Source organism: Rhodnius prolixus, unplaced genomic scaffold, assembly GCF_049639745.1.
Source record: "Rhodnius prolixus isolate KJV_2025 unplaced genomic scaffold, Rpr scaffold_4, whole genome shotgun sequence".
Taxonomy (NCBI): Eukaryota; Metazoa; Arthropoda; class Insecta; order Hemiptera; family Reduviidae; genus Rhodnius; species Rhodnius prolixus.
Window position 1 is genome coordinate 41,558,689 of NW_027411614.1, and position 18,373 is coordinate 41,577,061.

The following is an 18,373-nucleotide window of genomic DNA, read 5'->3' on the forward strand; positions in this document are numbered from 1 at the left end:
TTCTTATATTTTACCTTTTAAACTAAACAATCTTACTTGCATGTTCGGACGTAAATAAAAAAAAATACAGGTTGCCAAGAAATGTGATATCTAAGGAGTTTAAATCCGTGCCCGAAGAAACTAACAGAATAAGTTGGAGAAAAAGAGAAGATAAAATGGGGAGAGAAAGGACAACATAAGATTACTATTAAGCAGGCATTAGGATAAGAGATTTTAGTAAACAGTCTAAATAATAGAAATACTATTGAAAAGTCGAAACAGATATTTAGCTTAATTTATAAAGAGTAGAAGTCATTAGGTTGAGCGAGAAACAAAAAATAATTCCAATTAAATTCTGGGTAAAAATGTAAAACTCTTACCTGTTTGGAACTTCTTGCCAGATGTGCTACTTCCTTTTGCAGAACTGGAAGATAGGCTAATAGAAAAGGCACGACAAAAGGACGTAGTGGACAATTAGCAGCTTCTTGAAGGCTTTTCTGGAAATCATCTAAAGTCATGTTGCCTGCCTGAAAAGAAATGAATCAATTTGTAAATATAATTCATTAATTTCCAAGTAATCGAGTTTTCATTTGTTGAACTACACAGCACATTGGACATTTAAAGAAATGTTTTAAAAATAATAAGGTGTAAATTAAACGGAAGAGTTTGCTTTGTATTATACATGCTTGGTAGAAATGTTGAGAAAAGCTTTGGAGAGTATCTGTCGGGAAAATGCGGGTAATTATATTAGAGATTCCCCAAGGATATAGGGGCATTATATGAACAAGACTTGTGGTGGGTTTTGAACAAACAATAACATCATCTGGGTAAGTGAGCAGATGAATGCGTTCTAGAAAGTTATGGTTATTATTTAGAAAAACAACTTTCATCTTAAAATAACAAGATTAAAATAGAGCAGTTGAAAATTAATTTATTTAAGTTATGTTGTTTTTTCAAACTAAGGAAGTTTCAGCAAAAAAAAAAAAGAGTTCGGATAGGAACTGTTGAAAACGAAGATAGGATCAGCAAGGAAATATCTGGCCTACAAAGTATTGGGGACTTCATCCTAATAATAGATAAGAAGAAGCCTTAAGAAGAAGAAGTAAACAAAAAAAATAAAGGCTGATGAAAATAAAAATGCCAAATTTAGAATTATATTATTATTATTACAAGTTTAAGTTGATTTTATATCGAAAAAAAAGTTGTTTTTTTTCTTGGTTCGGTCTTTAAAGTGGTCAAATAACTTCTGAAACAATAAAAGAGCTCTCTCGCACTTAAAAAGTTAGAACGGTTCCTCAGACAATTTTTGAAAAAGTTTATACTAATTCTCCTTACACGTCTCAGTTATTTATTACTCATAAACACTAGTGTTAACAGATAACCAACAGGACTGCTGACAGTAATATCGGAGAAGAGGGAAATCTAACGGCAAAGAAATGGATTGCCCCACGACGGTTGTGGGTAGGAGACACCCCACTCTAAGATTTTTCTCTTTCCAGGAGTACCTTTAGTTAACTATACGATGATGGATTCAGGTCACATTTAGCACGAAAACCTTTCACTGATGTTTTTGTATTTTAGATGCAAGAAACTTGACTGTAATTTTTTTCAAAATTGTCGCACCATATTACTTTACTGGCACTAAGTAATAGAATATCAATTTTTACTTCCCCTTTCTATTCTAAGGTTACCGATGAAGTGGATTCGAAGAATGCCCTTTTTCTATTATGCGACCAGGTAATCGCGAGCCTTTAGGAAGGATTCGAGGAAAGTGTAGTTTGGGACAGGTTGTTTAAGCCACCCTAAAGAGTTGGGAAAGTTTGGAATGAAATTTTGGTATAACTTTATTTTCCTAGGTCAAGAACAAAATATGGAATTTTAGGTAATGTGAACAGTCTGTAGCAACGTAAGATGCGCTGACGTTGGTGCGTAGGATTTTTGTTAGACTGGAGAGATGGGATGCGAGGTAGAGTCCTCTAGATGTGGCACTTTATCTCGGAGGGATAGGAATATGGCTAAGCAAGGTTAGAAGGAGTACTTTACAACTGAGAGGATAAAGGATATGTTGTACTGTTCTCAAACTTTAAAGAAATTCGATTAAGAGGAACTGCTACTGAACACATTTTGTTGTTTTTAGCAATATTTTTGGCGCAAGGTAGTTTCAAGAAAATTTTTATAAGTAAATTACGATAAGAAAGAACCGTTTGAGAGAGTTTCAATCTATTTTTTCAGGTTATAATTAGTATAATATAAAAATAAAGTTGGAAATTCATCCGTATTTAAGCATTTTCCTTCTGATGTCTATGGTTGGAGAAGTGTTTGTTTTTTTGGGGGGGGGCTGAGTGTATTTCATTTTCTTGCTTATTAATTATTTATTATGTATCTATTAAAAAAGGGAACACAAAAAATATAATTAAAACAAAACTTACAACAAGAGCAAGAACCAGTTTGGCCACCTTTTCACCAGTTTCTGGATTGATTTCTCTAACGTGATTCACCAAGGTGCACAATAATCGCTTCATTTTCTGTATTGGTTCATGGGATTCTACTGGACTACTGCCTAATAAACAGGTCATTTAAACTTTAAGTAGTAACGAGGAACGTAGAACTAAAAAAATGAAAGTAAAACTGTTTATTATTGCAGAGATTATATTCTGCATTATCTGCTTTAAAGTTCCTCTACTCCAAATAAAAGATTTCTTCAAAAATGATATGCAAGACGTCAAGCAGAAATAGAAAGCGAAGCTAATATCACTTTGCCTTAACTGTCAGTATGTCAGCTAAAAAAAATATTTAGAATTTACGGGATTATAAGTATCAAATCTTTCAAGTTTAGGTTTAAATTTAAAAGTATGAATTTTATCGTTAAAATCGTCTCAAAATGATCGCTAATATATGTAAGTCTGCTGCAATATTAAGCAGCTTCAATGTGGAGGCAAATTATTGTCCTAGCTAAATAAGATCCCTTGGATTAAAAGATTATCAGCTATTTTCATTTCACAAACAATTTTTTCTTATTTTAATTACTGTGGGACCTTTTAAATAGAAAAAGATGAACTAACAGCAATTTGTTTTTTCTTTTTTAGTAAAACATTTTAGTCATAGATCAATTATTCATTTTACTCAACAGTCGAAGCGCTTACTGTTTTCTTCCATTATCCTATCGAGTACCTTTTTATAATTTCATTTAAGGTAGTGAAAAAAGGAGTTTATAATACAATATATTTTATTAAAATGACAAAAAATAAATCAAAATACTTACAAGGAGTGTTATTAGCAGAACCGTCAACACTAGGTGTTCTTGGACATTCCACAATATCTTCCTTACCTGCAAAATCATAAGACCACCAATGAAAATAGTATTAGAGCAATTAATTTTTTTTAGTTTATTTCTAACTCAGATTAAACGTGCTTATAAGCGCCCACTGTACAAATATACTTTGGCCCCAGTAACTGAATTGGAATCCACAAAACCTTTTTTTTCTATTCTCACCAATTTATTGTTAATACTAGACTCAGGATGTTTTCATAGCGAAACTAATAGAAAACCTAAGCTCATTCTAATGAACGAATTAGAGGAAACCTTAAAAATGAAGATTTTTCCCAACTACTATTATTTTTTCTACTAACAATAAATGTAAATGGGAACGGATCAGCTCAGTGGTTAGCGTAAACTCAGTGGGAGCAATCGCGGCACCCATCTTGCGGATAGCTTTGTCATGTCCAAATGTTGATGCATAATAATATGTACCCGTTCATTCGAGATGCCCACAGCACTAGCAATCTCACGCACCTTCACTCTTCTGTCATCCATCACCATATCATGGATTTTATCAATGATTACTGGAGTAGTAACCTCAACAGGGCGTCCAGAACGTTCAGCGTCACTTGTGCCCATATGGCCACTCCGAAAATTTTGAAACCACTTATAAACTGTTCTAATCGAAGGTGCAGAGTCACCATAATGTTTATCAAGCTTCTCTTTAGTCTCCTGAGGCGTTTTGCCTTTCATAAAGTAGTGTTTAATCAACACACGAAATTCTTTTTCGTCCACTTTTTGAAAATCACTCGACTTCCTCGATTCAAACGAATGCCAAACACAAAGAAATAGACCGATCTGGCTGAAACTTGGTGTGTGTTCTTCCAAGAGATGCTACTAACTAAACATAACCTCGATACGCGCCAGTAGTGCTATCTCTCTGACTTTGCACGGACTTTTCAAACGACCCTCGTAGATGCTGATGCGCCTAAGTAAAAAAAAAAAAAAAAAATGTTAACAGTTATTCTACAAACAATTACTGACTAGTTTCGACGACCTGATCATAATTCTGAAAACAAAGTAAGAGGTTTTCCAACTGTTATTTTGGATGCAGGCCTTTTACAAAGGATTTTTAACTAGCCAAACATTTCCAAACAGAAGTGGGACCTCGACAGTAAGTCAGATAGATAAGGGTGGGTTGTTGCAACTGGAGTAGGGCAATACTAAGAAATACAATCAAGAATACAGCCTAACACAGCTATCTTTTTGATTACTATAGTTACGTCTGCTCTGTAAATTGAGTTCATATATTATTTCCTTTGTCTATGGATCTAGATTTGTATGTTTTGAATGTGCAGTTGTGTCGTGAAGTTCTTGGCTGTGATTCATTTTACTTTGTTTACATCCAGTATCATTAAGCTAACTTGTTACTTGTAAATAAAATTACAATTTTAATACACAGATTTGTGTTTATATATGAACTAGCGGAGATAGTCTCTTGTTAGCAACATTACAAAATGTAAGAGCACATAGTTGGTGCTGTTGTTTAAGTTAAATGTAGATTGAGAAGCGTACAGAGCTGAGTTGTGTGGAGGTTGTTGTTGTTGTTATTGCTGCTGCTGCTGCTGGTGGTGCAGGTTTAGTCTCTCCTACAGTTCAGTGCTACACACTGAACGCAAGGTTAATCATAACGCTGTCAGAGTCAGGCCTGCTTGCTGTCGGCCACATAGCTTTTCAACATCAACATACAACCCCAGACCTCCTCTTCTGGCTCTTCGCTCTCTGATTTCGGTCCTCAACACAAGGCGGCGCATGCATCATTCTCTCTCTTTTACTCTCCTACCCTCGCACATTATCACACACATTTCTCTGCTTTTCTATCAAAAATCATGTACCTTTAATATATAAATTTAAAAAACAAAATAACCAAAAAATAAATCAAGCTACAATTATAAACTTAAATTCACTGTACTTGAATATTACAGGAGTAAAAACTAAAAATTACTTTCAGCGTACCTTTATCGTTCAAAAGAACAGATTTTTTTTCTGATTTGGGAAAAAATCAATTATTTATTTTAATTAATTTGAATTTGTGTCAATCGGTTCATTTGGGACAGCTAACTTTTAAAACGGACATTCACACGTAATTGATAAAAGTTAGATGAAACTAATACTGATCCATAAAATGTATTCTAAATAGATGATTTTATTCATTACAGCACGTTGGTTTTTAGACCTGATTGTTTCCGGTTTTTCATTCATCCATCATGAGAGGGTGATTCATCAGCTCTATAGAGATTTGTATATTAAAGCTTACACACCATACTTAGCTCCACACTCTATACTTAGTAATTGTGTACGATACAATTTTTGTAAGCAGTAAAACATTTTTTAAAACACTAAGTATGTTAATTACTATCTCGCACTATTACTCGTGAAGTCAGAAGTTAGCGTTTCATACCTCCAAGTCAAGACCTTCAAAATGAGCCACTGGGATTTCTGAAGGCAGAACAATCAACTGTAGCGGGAAACGCTCGATAAAAGTAAAAAGTAATTAAAAAATGTAGGAGTAAGAGAATGTATGTAATTTGGATCTTAAACCAGATTTACTTCCTTAAACATGGTTGGTAATTTATTTTTACCAATGAGAATTTGTCTCTTCATTAAAGGCTAACTTAAATAATTAAGAAATTAAAAACTCGAATTATTCTAAATTTTGTTGTGCACGATGGAATTTTTAGACTTTTATAAAATAGAGCACGTTGAAACGGTTCCATTCAGGCCGTCTCTACTATTGAAATGGTCCCAAAGCGTAATGATGTTGATTTACTTCTTTACACTTCCCAATTTACATAGATTATCTGTTGTTTTAAGTGGTGCGCATAATATAATACAGAGTGGTGGGAGAAATGAACCATCCACCCAAGAGTGTACTCCTTCATCATAAATACATCGCCAGTTTTATCAAATGGGACAAAACATGAAATAGGTGGAGTCGCTAAATATATTTTCAATAGAATCCGTATTGCGGATAGTGGCCGTTATGAAAGTGGCAGTCGACCTGCTAGGCTTCTATTTATTGAAATTAGCCATTTTAGAGCAAAAAAACAAACGTTCTTACTCATTGTAAGAGGAAGTATTGTGCTTTTATCAGATTTTCGATATTCAAGTATTTTATATCACTCCTACTCTTTGAATATCTTGGTTTAGTAATATATTTAGATACATCACTTGTGTTTGAAGTTTTACAAAACTTTTTTTTTTGGTTTGAAGAGGAATTTTGAAAGATTTTGGTAGTTTTCGGCATCTTACATTGTACGTGCACTAGTATTTCGCTTGCTCGTAAGCGCGAAGCCATGCTCTGATAGCCTACGATGTCGTGGTACCATCTTATGGTTGCTTTTTTAAAATACTTAAAAAGGTGAAGTGGCGAAAAATGTAAGTGGTAACATCTCTTTAGATCGGTTTGAGATGTAGGGAAATTGAAAAAATAATCCGCCTACGCATTGCCTAAAAAACCGGAATTTGATCCAAAGAAGGTTATCCTCTGTGTTCAGTGGACTCTGGACGGATTGATCCCGATTTCTGAAAACTTGGTGAAACCATTACATACAAAGAGTACATCTTACAATTCACTGAGAGTCTTTCTGAAAGGTTGATCTCCGCTTAATTCTTCTTCAGATAACGTCCGTAAAACGAACGGTTCAGAAATTAGATGAAGTGGGCAATAAAGTTTTGCTTGTATTACAAATCAACCGGAAAACTTGCCACCTGACTACAAATACTTCTTGAAACACCTGAGTATTCCTGAAGTAATCAGCTCCAGGAAGATTATTGATTAATTTTATCCCATCCCATGGCTGGGATTTACCTATTGCGTTAATTAGCAAAAATCGAATTAAACTATCTTGAAACTAATTTTAAAACGGGGAAACTCACGAGTTTTAAGGCGAAATATAATTTTGCTGAGGTAATTGAACCTGCAATTTTTTCAGCGCTCAGCGGCCTCCGGAGAATGTTCTCTTGTATCAGACAATACTGTCCTTCACCAGGCAGTAAGCTGTAAGTAGCTCCTAGAATACGAATCCAGGATATCCGCGAGGGAATCCATTTCCTTAATTACTGAGCTAATCCCTTCTCTTGCCAAGAGTATTCTCTTGTAAAAACTATTGGAAGACGGAAGGCATATTCCTTACTGATCATCATCAGGCGATGTACATTCTGCAATACCATTAGATCGTTATCTCGATGGCTCTACTTTCACACACTTACTTCTGGGGGCAGAATTGATTGGGTGGGAAAATAAATAGCCAAAGTGTAAACAGCAGTTAGTATTCGAGTGATAAGGAGGCTAATCTTGCTGGTAGCTACAGTGTGCCGACGATTAGGTAAGTAAAGAGGGAGAAGAATTGAAAGAAGAAGAAGAAGAAGAAGCAGTGGGTATGCGGAAATGCCGCCAGAGTACAGCATCGGCTGAGAGCGGCCAACAGCTGTGCCGGTGCACCTGTTACCCTCAAACACTAAAATTAACAATAATGCCGCACCGCGCTGCCTATTTCATATACCAAAGAAATATTTCCATCACATTATTTACAACCAAATCAATATCTAACTTGCCTTTCCAATTTTATTCTTAACTTCAAATACTGAAAACTCTTATAGTAACCTTCCATCTCCTACCGCCACAAAACAGTTCTTGAAGGACACCAGAGATGATCGAAATGCTTATCATTTAGGATTTTTTTTTAACTCAACCAACTATCCAAACATACAATTTATCACCAGTTCTTTAAAATGTGCGAAACAAAAATTTCTATTTACTATTACTATTCTTTGTTCAAAATTTTTGGGTATTTCAGATAGCGAGCAATATCTGTCTACTTTTCTTCAGTTTCCTCTCCTTAAGAGAAACAAACTTCTTCAAGAATGTTGGCACTTCTAGGGCATCCCAACCTTATAATGCAAAGAAAACTCCCCATAATACTAACTCATTATAGATTTGGCTGACACAGTTAATATGTAAAACTATTTGGATTTAGCAAACCCACAGACAAACACTAACTCAGACCAATCAAAATGTCATGCAACCCGAGCTAAGGATGAATGGCGCAGAGATAAATATATCGAAAACAGAGCCTTCGAGTTTCCACAGAATAAGTAGTCCTTTCTGACTAACTCGGTCTTACGAGAACCTCGGTTACGAGGGGGTGGAAAATACTCTCTCTTCGGATGACAAATATTTAGGCGCCAGGGAACGTTATTCCAATTGGCCGGATATCTTCTCTTCCTGGGGCTTCCGTTCAGAGATCGTTACTAGGTTTATGAGCAGCATTTGTCCCTGGCAATATCTGCAAGGGGTTCTGACATAGCGTAATAGTTATTTCAATCAATCGATCTCCGATTCTTGAACGGTTAATAGGATTGGATTTGGCTTCATACTCTCCATGTAAAATATGTAGAGAACATAATGTGGCTCTAATCGTCACAATCGCTGAAGAAATATGAAACACTAACCATTGCTGGAACTTTACAGGAATCAGGATCAGGCTTCTGGAGATCATGCGGCATTACCGATTTAAGGGGGACATAGTATGTTTTATAAATATTTTCACATATTAAGATAAATTTTTTCAACAATAAATCAAACTAAATCCGCTCAAACTGAGGGTCAAATATTCATCAAAATTGCTAAATTGCAAGCCACCGATTCTGTTTATAGTTGGCAGTTTGAATACAAACTATATTATCAATTTATCAATATGATCATCATCCAAATTAGCTATCATTTATATAGTTTTTGAAGTAGAAGCAATCAATATTTTCAAAATTTACTTCCTTAAGTTGAAGGATTGACAAGTTAATTATAACTTCCATAATTTCTATCTCACAAGTTTAATACTTATATATATTTTGGAAGCTTGCATTAAGAGCTTACCTTATTATTTGTTTATACTCTGCTTTAGTCATATATTATTTGGACCCGCGGCGATTACTGATATAAAAGACAAAAAAAAACTTTTAAAAATTGAGAGTTTATACTACATCTAGACGGATGTTTTAAGCATTAGAGAAAATTGTACAATTACAGTAGGTAGCTGTGCATTACAAGGTGAACAGATCAACTCCTCAGGCTTATGAAACACTTTAACCTCTAAATAGAACTGCTAAGAAATCTGTCCAGTGTAACTCGCAGATATTTGATTTACAAATCGTAGTTGATTATACAGATTATAAGTATCAGATAAAAAGGAAAACCCAAATCAAATAAAAATGTTCTCCTAGCAGTTAGTTTTAAACCATACTTAAAACCTTAATAATAGTCTTTATGGCAGGTCTAGGGAATGATACAGGAACAAGAATGATGGCTAAAAATCACGGGACGTAAGCAATCAACGAGCATGATCTGATAGGGAATTTATTAGCATAGACATGAAGCTAGCATTACACTCGGTTGCTAAACAGAAAAGGCGAAATATTACCACCGATTTGTAACTATAATAGAATGCTGTCACGTCGCCGGCGACCAAACCCTCCAGATTAGTATTTGATTTTTGACGGCTGGCCACTTAGTGCCGCTTCCACATACAACACAATGCCCCTCCGACATTGTTCTTGCCCCCGTGCACATTTGTAATTATATTTTGATGACAGTTAAGCTCGCTGAATTCCAAATTAGTCCTGATGGGCAACAGACAACAGCATGATGCTGGCTAGGTCAGCTGAATATGTTACCAGTGTGATCACAATTTTTCGCCATTATACCCAATCTAGAAATCTAGAAATCTTTTCAGCCTTCCATACAAATAGTAATTTTGACATTTTATGGAGCACTTTAAGTTGGTTTTTAATTTGTAGGCAAAATTATTCTTTACTGCTTTTTATCAGTCTCATTAATTTCTCTTCCGTTCAGAAAAAATTAGGTAACTAAGTTTTGCAATTTAGAAATTCCAATAATATCTTAATTAATGATTCAAAGTAAACAAGAATTTCTCAAGATAATCAAGAATACAAATGGTGGACAAAATTTTTGTAACATTTGCTTCTGCAAGAATTACTTTCTGGGATGGTAAAAAAAGAAGTATGAATTACGCATGAGTGATTAATTAAACTATAACTAACATAATAATGATTCGAGGAGATTCTAGCATTCCTATCAACATTCATCAGAAAGTACATCCCAGCAAAAGGAAAAGTTAGTATAAAGAGAGCTTATAGTTGACGTCGTTAATAACACTTGAACTACACCAACTACAGCCCGTAGCTTTGTCATGCACTCACAATTCTCGAATTATAGAACGAAAGGGCTGTTTGAACGATGCAGCAGCTTTGTGTGTCCGACAGTAGTAACCCTCAGGCTGTATGCTGACTTCGGTAACAACATTGCAGATAACAAAACTCTCCTCTAACCATAATTCTTAACTCTGTTTCCATTATAAAGTGATTGTAGAGATTGAAAGAGTAATTCGTTATCTAGTCTCACTTTCAAAACCCGACAACTATTTATATTGTATCAATTAATAAATTGATTACTTCCTGAAAGGTGCTTGCAAAGTGATTAGCTGAGAATGTTTTGCTGCGTTAGGTTTAATATTTACTAGCCGCAGCTGACAAGAATTTCTTTATTTCAGAAAATCTTTCTTTATCCTCGTAGAATAAGCGGGAAGAAGCTTAGATTGTCCCTTACTCAAGGGCCCCTACCCATAGAATTTCTCTATGAACTGTCTTTGTCGCCAATATTCTCCATTTATTTTAAGCTAGACTAAATAAGATTGAATTTTTTTACAGAAAACTTTGCAATTGTGGCAAATTGCCAAAACTGAGTTTTTTCTTTTTTATGTTTTGAAGACTCTTGAATCCGAAAAAAAGATTTAAAAAAAATTGATGTGTCAAGACAAAATATAATGTCCCAAAAATAAAAATAAGAAATGAAGAAGCTATTCTCGAAAAAACATCTCTTGAAGCTTGTTTTAAGTTTCTGTGACTTTCTTCAATAATCAAACCAAACTAGATTTTTACAACTCACATGAACACCTAACTTAAAATTTTGTTTACGAGGAAATTGATTTTAGAGGTTCTGGGTTTGCCTTCTGAAATGATTTAGTTTGTTACTTTCATTAATTAAATAAGATCTAATAAAGATTCGAAGCCTGCAGAAAATTTGCACTAACAATTGTGTTAATATACTGAAAGTAGTGCGAATTTTAATACGGGCATTTTTTTCAATGAAAGCTCTTAGAAGTGATTTAATTATAATATTTTATCGTTCATTTCAAGTGACAAATTACAATAAGCTAAGTGAAGAAAATACTGAGCAGATATGCTTATTTAGTCAGCAATAATGTTTTGATGGAAAGAAGCAGCTGAGAAAACGATATATTCTCATTAATCTTTATTTTTTGTTTTTGAATATGCGGTTAATTCCGCGGTATTCGATAATCAATGATTACAGCTTGTAAATTAGATACGGCTTCCACTTATGAATTTTCTGTCACTCTCTGTAGTGATTTGTGATCTAACTTTGTAAATGGAATCAAATTCTCCACATAAACTCCTCACTAATTCTCTAAAGATGAATGAAAATCCGAATCGGCTAATCCAAACCCCAAAGATGGTTGAAAATAAACTGTCACACAATGCACAAAGAATCAAAAACTTCGCAAAAATCAGTAAAGTAATTCGAGGCCGGTGAAGTATAGGCCCGTTGGTATCTCTATTAGCATAAGAACGCCGGCCTAAATGAGACAATGATGAGTACGAGGTATCTAAAATATGTGTGAACACATTAACTCCCGACTATGTATTTAACTGAGTACTAACAACCTTTGGGAAAGCTGTGTAAAAGCTAGTAAGAAAAAATTTCTCATACACATAATTCTCTCCCTGCCTATTGTCTTCTATCTCCCAGCTGACCATCCATTGCACTCATTATCGCCATGCTCAATCCACCTCAATTTAGTCGCCCATTGTCACTAAATCAGGCTCTCGGAACAGCTCACAGCTGTTCTTATTTTCTATCGTCACCACTTCTTACATATCGTAATATTTTTCTTATCACCAAGGTGTACAAACTCCTTTTCTGCACTTTCTGAATTCTTTTTCAACATGCTACATATCCGATGAGCAGTTTTTCTCTTTTTCGTATCAACTTGTTTACTCCCGGTACCTTTATATCATCTTCACTTCATTTTTTGCTGCCAAAGCGACGACAGAGGACGCCACAATAAAGTTTTCAACCGGAAGTATCAGGTTATTAAATCAATTTTTCAGTTTTTTAAGATTTCTTAGAAAATGACTCCAACGTTTTCTTTAAACTTCCTATCCTAGTAATAAGTGTGATTACACAACTTTTGGGGAGAGGGGAAATTCTATTACGGGTTTTTCTTTTAATGCCATCTAGGTTTTTTACTTCTAAAAACTCTGACAGCAAAACCAAAAGAAATAGATAAAATAGACCGCCCTGTACAAATAATACCAATTTTAACCACAACAATTTTATATGTAATCGTAATGTTCCTGAAACGAAAAACTTTTGCCAGAAAAAGACTTTCTTTCTGAATCTAACCTTTATTTAACTACTCAATTAGAGGTTTGGTAGAATTTGAATGTCTCAACCATGAACTGTGCATTTATTAGTTTGAACACTTACTCTTTTAATATTCTAATGGAAGCCCATATGATCGAACTTATCGTGAATGAATTACTAGATATTCATTTGTATTAAACATGGAATGGCCGTCAAATCGCTGGAAACTTGTTATCTAAGGAAATTCACCCTATTTTTAAACAGTTGTCCTGGATCGCCATTGCCACGAACTACGAACAGAAACTACATCTAAGCAGCAGAATGTGGATCTCTAACGGGACTGTTATTTTGAACAAACTTGAAGACAACTGAGAAAGAAAGCTGAAAAAACAATCAATCAGAAAAATCAATTAGAAAAAAACACCTCGAATTTGATACAAACAAAAAAATAAAAAAATGGCCAATACAATTCATAATTGGAGCTAAATGACCTGTACTATTGAATATAAATAGAGGCTTTAAATACATCCATTAAGTTTTAGTTACTATTACGTACTATTAAAACTAAAATTCTCCCTTACCTTTGGATGTTTTCTGTTTTAACTGATCTTTTTGAAAATCTGGTTCTTCTTTAATTACTTTAGTTTCCATTCTGGAAAATAAGTTATTGTTTTTTATTATATCGTAAACAAAAGCTGACCTTATTTGAAGAATTCTGAGTTAAATCTGCAGAATGAACATTAAAATGAAATAAATACACTAGGTATTTTCTTTTATCTACTTTTTTTAAAAGTAGTTTTTGAAAATACTTCACAAGCGTTGTTTTCTAAAGCTAATTTCCAATAAAGGATTGGAAATTTATGACTTATTATTAGTGTCTGATCATAAAACTGCACATAAAAGGAAAATGGAATTCAATAAGTTATTAAATATTAAGGTATTAGATTTACAAGGTAATTTCTGACTATTAAAACTAATGCTAAAAAGTGGTAACCTGAATTAAAAGTATTAGTTCAAGTTGAACAAAGAAAGATTTATGAGCGTGATTTCAAAAAGTAAGTATACATACTTCCAACTTTTATTTCCCCTTTTAATTCAGCCCACAAACAACAAAACTTCATAATGTAGCTAAGATTCTTTGTTTTTAATTTTTGGCTTTTCCCTTTTTGTTAGCAAAAAACTTTTAAACTTTTCGATATCAGAAAACTTTTACGCTTTAGATACAAATGGTACCCTAAGGAAGGAAAATGCAAACATTAGCTGCCTAACCAATCACTCTGATTGTGGGACCAATGCCAACAATTCTCTCGTCTTTTCATAACTCTAACCAGCCAGTTACTGTGAAAATGGCTTACCATACACATTTTCTTTTGCGTAATTTAGAGCACAAACACATTAACTTGGACTGTCATTTATGTTTTAAATCATCCATTTGGTGCAATCTAGTGTAGCTGAATAATTTTATCATCATTACGGGTAAATCAACAATCTGAGAATGTGATAGGGCAATCCTCAACTTCATTAACACGAACCAACTCAACTCAAAAATAGAACTATAATAGCCAATACGCGTATTAATATCCATATTTTCAATCAATTTTTTTTTTAGCTTCAGCCAAGCCACAATTCTAAGGGATATGGGGTATTTCATTTTTTAGGCGCGTTTTTTGCTTTTGTTTTTGAGACGCGTCTACATCAGAGGTTATTGGCACCCCGAGCACTTTTCAGTGCACTGCCTGCCTCTGGGCAGTTTTCAGTAGAAGTGAAAATCTAAGGGCTAGCAACTGAATTCTAACCCATGATCTCCGCGTTAGAATCGTATTCGTTAACCACCCCTCTGGTATTTCATTCTTATTTTTATTTTCGTCATTTCTAAACATTTCTCAACTTCCTTGTGCTTGGGTGATTAAAAGGATATTTCCGAGCGTCACAATTCACTATACAGCTAGTTTCTGTTGGATGCTCAGTTACTTTTTTGTTTAATAAAAAATGCCCAATTCAGTTTGAACCGTGAAAATTGGAAAGGGCAAGCGGATCAGAGTCCTCGTTATCCACAAGGACTTATTGACATAACTGCTGATTAACTAACATTATCAGTAGAAAAGCAAACATATCTACAGGGCCCAAGCAAGCACCAGAGCCGCCTTAGAGATGCGAAGATTAATGGCAGATTTCTTTTTCTCAGCCAAGAAAAACTTCCATAACTATTCTCCACCAATCTCCAAAGGCCAATTCCTCCTAATCAACACTACTTTTTTTTACACTTGAAAAATGAAAATTGCAACGCGTTAGGATTTTGTGTTCGTTCCTTTTTGGAAAACCGGATTGAGTTTGGAGCTATTGCGATTATTTTTTTTGTGAGCGCCAATATCAGAGGGTGAGTTTACGAGTATTCTCGTATTCTGTTGGAAAAATCCCTATGATGAAGGTTACACGGTTTCTTTCACTTACCGAGCGAAGCAGTCTCCAAAAGTAACTCAGTCTTTTATCGATTAAGATTTTTCGTATTTAGCCCTTAGCATATCAACATATTATCCTTCCGTACAAAAAAAAAAAAAAAAAAAAAAAAATAGTGTGATACATTACTTTTGTCTCTCAATCTCTCAACCCCGGAGTTCATTAAACATCCGGGATTAATGCAAGATCAAACCATTGAACACAACAGACTCACTTTTACCTGGAAGGTCCTGTTAAAGTTAAGGATGTAGTAATATTTATATTCAAGGACCCATCGAACCATCGAAATTAAAGTTTTTATGACCATCTGATATCTTCCTTTAAACTTCCTTCTCTACGCATACGTCTATTGATTAGTTTACGACAAAAACTTGAAAAGAAAACTCACTGTCAAAAGTAATTTATTCGAAATTTTTCTTTCTTTCTTCAGTGATGGAATTTTAAACTAGTGGGACACCTAATAATCGTGGTTTTGTTCGTTATTAAACCCGGTAACTTTAAACAAAATTCAATTTTACATAAACACCTAACAATTAATTAAGTTCATAGACACTTTTACGTACAATAACGGTACTTGTCTCATTTTTTTCGTCAAGTGGCTGCACCAAAAGGAAGTTTAGTTGTTTAACAGTAAATAATAAATTGAATAATATTCCTTATTCAAAGAATTATGCATTTAAAATACTTCTCCTTTCACCTTATATTTTCATACGTGTAGACGAAAACTAGGAAGAGTTATAACGACGCTCCATTCATGTCAACAGGCGATACTCAACGCTGAATGCTGATAATGATAACACAACGGCCGCAAAGCAACTACTGTTAACCTTCCCTAAGGTTATCGGTGAGTATGTAAACTTTGCGGAAGAAATAAATATGTAAATCTAATAAATACCTAAATGTGTAGTATTAAATTATGTAATAAATTAAGTATTTCTTATTAAAGTAAGTATCAAATGTATAATGAAGTGAAATTAATTAGAATATTTTGTATTTCTTTTTGTTTTTATTTAATAGTTATTTGGAAATGATAAATAGCAAGTTCCTCAAACCTATAATTACTTATAATAAAAAACAATGTTTCTTGTACAGTTACAAAAAAATAATGGCTTTAGCTTAATTGTTATTGCTTTTATTTATTTAAGTAACTAAGTGATTAAAAATATGTATTTAATAATCTACAATAGTATTAAATTAATTAAAAAATAGACGAAAATAAAAGATCTATGCGAAACTTTGTCAAGACTTACTTTATGAGTGTTCAGGGCGAGACTTCGACAGCCAAATGTGTAACACTAAATGTTAGGCACGGTTTGCCTAACGAAAGAGGCTGCAGGCGCATGCGTTTTTATTCTAGTCACAGGACATTTTACAAGGGTGACTGGAGAATAGGTGATGTGTATTGTAAGTCCGAGGCGAGGAAAGTTGATATGTATGAATTGATAATTATCCGTATATGGTTTCCTATGAAGGGATAGAGATTCAACCCCTCAATTACACAAAAAAATTGTTTTTCCAGTATTATGGTATATAAATGTACTTTTAATGTAGAAAATGTGGATTATTTAGAAAATTCCAGCTCACATCAAACGGCTGAACTATCCTACATTTGCACAGAAATCTTTACGTGTATCCATCTGTTTTTTGCATTCTAAACATAATTCTGTAATCTCAAAACTAGCTTTAAGGTTAGATTTTGCTATATTCCGTTGGGGCCTATCAGTTTGCCATAGCAATGCGACCTATTGTGTAACGGATATGTTGAGATCCTTTAACTTGGAGCATCTCCTGTCCGACTAGACTTGGTTGTACATATTTGTTTTAGTACATATTAATCTGAAGTGAGCAACAAAACCTTTAAAAAACTAGTTACAAAAAACACTCCTCCATTCAAACATGCAGCATGTAATGTGTCTGATTCCGCACTAGTGGATGTCCACACTGCTGCACCTATACATGCAATGAATGGAGACAATGGTGAGCCATCGGCACTAATGCAAAGCAAAAAAGTGGTCAATTCTCTTCCTGAACGAGCTGACACTCGACTTGGAACAATCCATTTACGCTGATAGCTCTTATTGAAGGATCGCCGTAGAAACCACTTTCATCGCAGTTAAAGAAAAAGCTCGTTAATCCAGTAGGCCATGTATTCACAAAGTTCCGCTATTTTTTTATTAGTAATAAATTTTTTCTGATTTTCTAGCTGAAAGACGAGATATTTATAGATGTTCGGATTTCTTAAATGATTGATTTGTATGTCTGCTCTTAAACATGTATTAGGTACACTATTCGCAGTTATACACATTCGCCTGACACATGAAGACTGATATGCAATAATTTCAACTTTACTTTAAGGGAAACAAATCTTCAAAGGGATTCTCGAATATGTATTCGCAAAAGAAATGATCCGATATTAAATAATTAGAAACAAAATACATACTGAAACATTAAGTTTTAGATTATGAAAGAAGTAAAGAAAGCTTGCTTCAGGGCCTTACAAGAAGTTGAATAATTGGAGAAATTTGAATGTTCAAAATATGTTTTATAAATAGAAAAGTGAAATTACCTTGCATCTTCCTTATCTCATAACTAAGTTAAAAATTATTTCATATTTTTTACATTTTAAGGATAAAAGAAAAAAGCACGTAAGGATTATTCCAATACTCGGAACAAATAAAAAATTGCTTGCTTTTCCAGCTTCGTTTCATTTAGCAACTTAAATGACTACAGCTAAATCTCCTACTTATAAGGAGCACATAAGAAATTAATATGGAAATCTGAAAAACGAACGTTTTACCAAAATTAATTCCAGAACACTTAGAATTTTAAATTTGGATTATTTTCTAATATAATATAGCAACTCCCTTTTCTAAACACGAAAAACAAAAATCAAATAGATTTTCTTTCGATTTGTGAAGAGAGCTTCATTCTTATTTTTCTTTCTTGTTTCACATTCCAGTTTTGATGTTACACGCATTAATTAAATTGGTTTCTACCTAAATAATTTTATATTTTTCCTTTTAGTACGGATAAAAGTATTGAATTACTTAAATAAATAACGTACCAGACTGACAAGTAAAAAACAGTTGTAGTTACATTTGAAATTTGGACTTAAAACTTACTCACTAAAAAAAACCCTAGCGGTAGTAGATGCA

At 33.8% G+C, this 18,373-nt stretch overlaps 1 protein-coding gene across 5 annotated transcripts in view; it reads right to left on the reverse strand.

Annotated features, from left to right (window-relative positions):
* Positions 1–18,361, reverse strand: part of nvy (CBFA2/RUNX1 partner transcriptional co-repressor nervy) — a 47,069-nt gene extending 28,708 nt beyond the window's left edge. The window contains exons 1-5 of one of the 5 annotated variants that reach the window (XM_074131094.1): positions 18,283–18,361; positions 13,343–13,413; positions 3,242–3,307; positions 2,409–2,539; positions 360–506 (exon numbers count right to left, since the gene is read on the reverse strand). In XM_074131094.1, coding sequence (XP_073987195.1) covers positions 360–506; positions 2,409–2,539; positions 3,242–3,307; positions 13,343–13,412 — 414 coding nt within the window. In that variant the 5' untranslated portion in view covers position 13,413; positions 18,283–18,361. Of the gene's footprint in view, positions 1–359; positions 507–2,408; positions 2,540–3,241; positions 3,308–13,342; positions 13,414–15,781; positions 15,827–15,915; positions 16,073–16,468; positions 16,543–18,282 lie in introns of those variants that run through there. The other 4 variants (XM_074131093.1, XM_074131092.1, XM_074131091.1 and 1 more) reach the window with 4 other exon arrangements.
* Between the last annotated feature and the right edge of the window lie 12 nt (positions 18,362–18,373).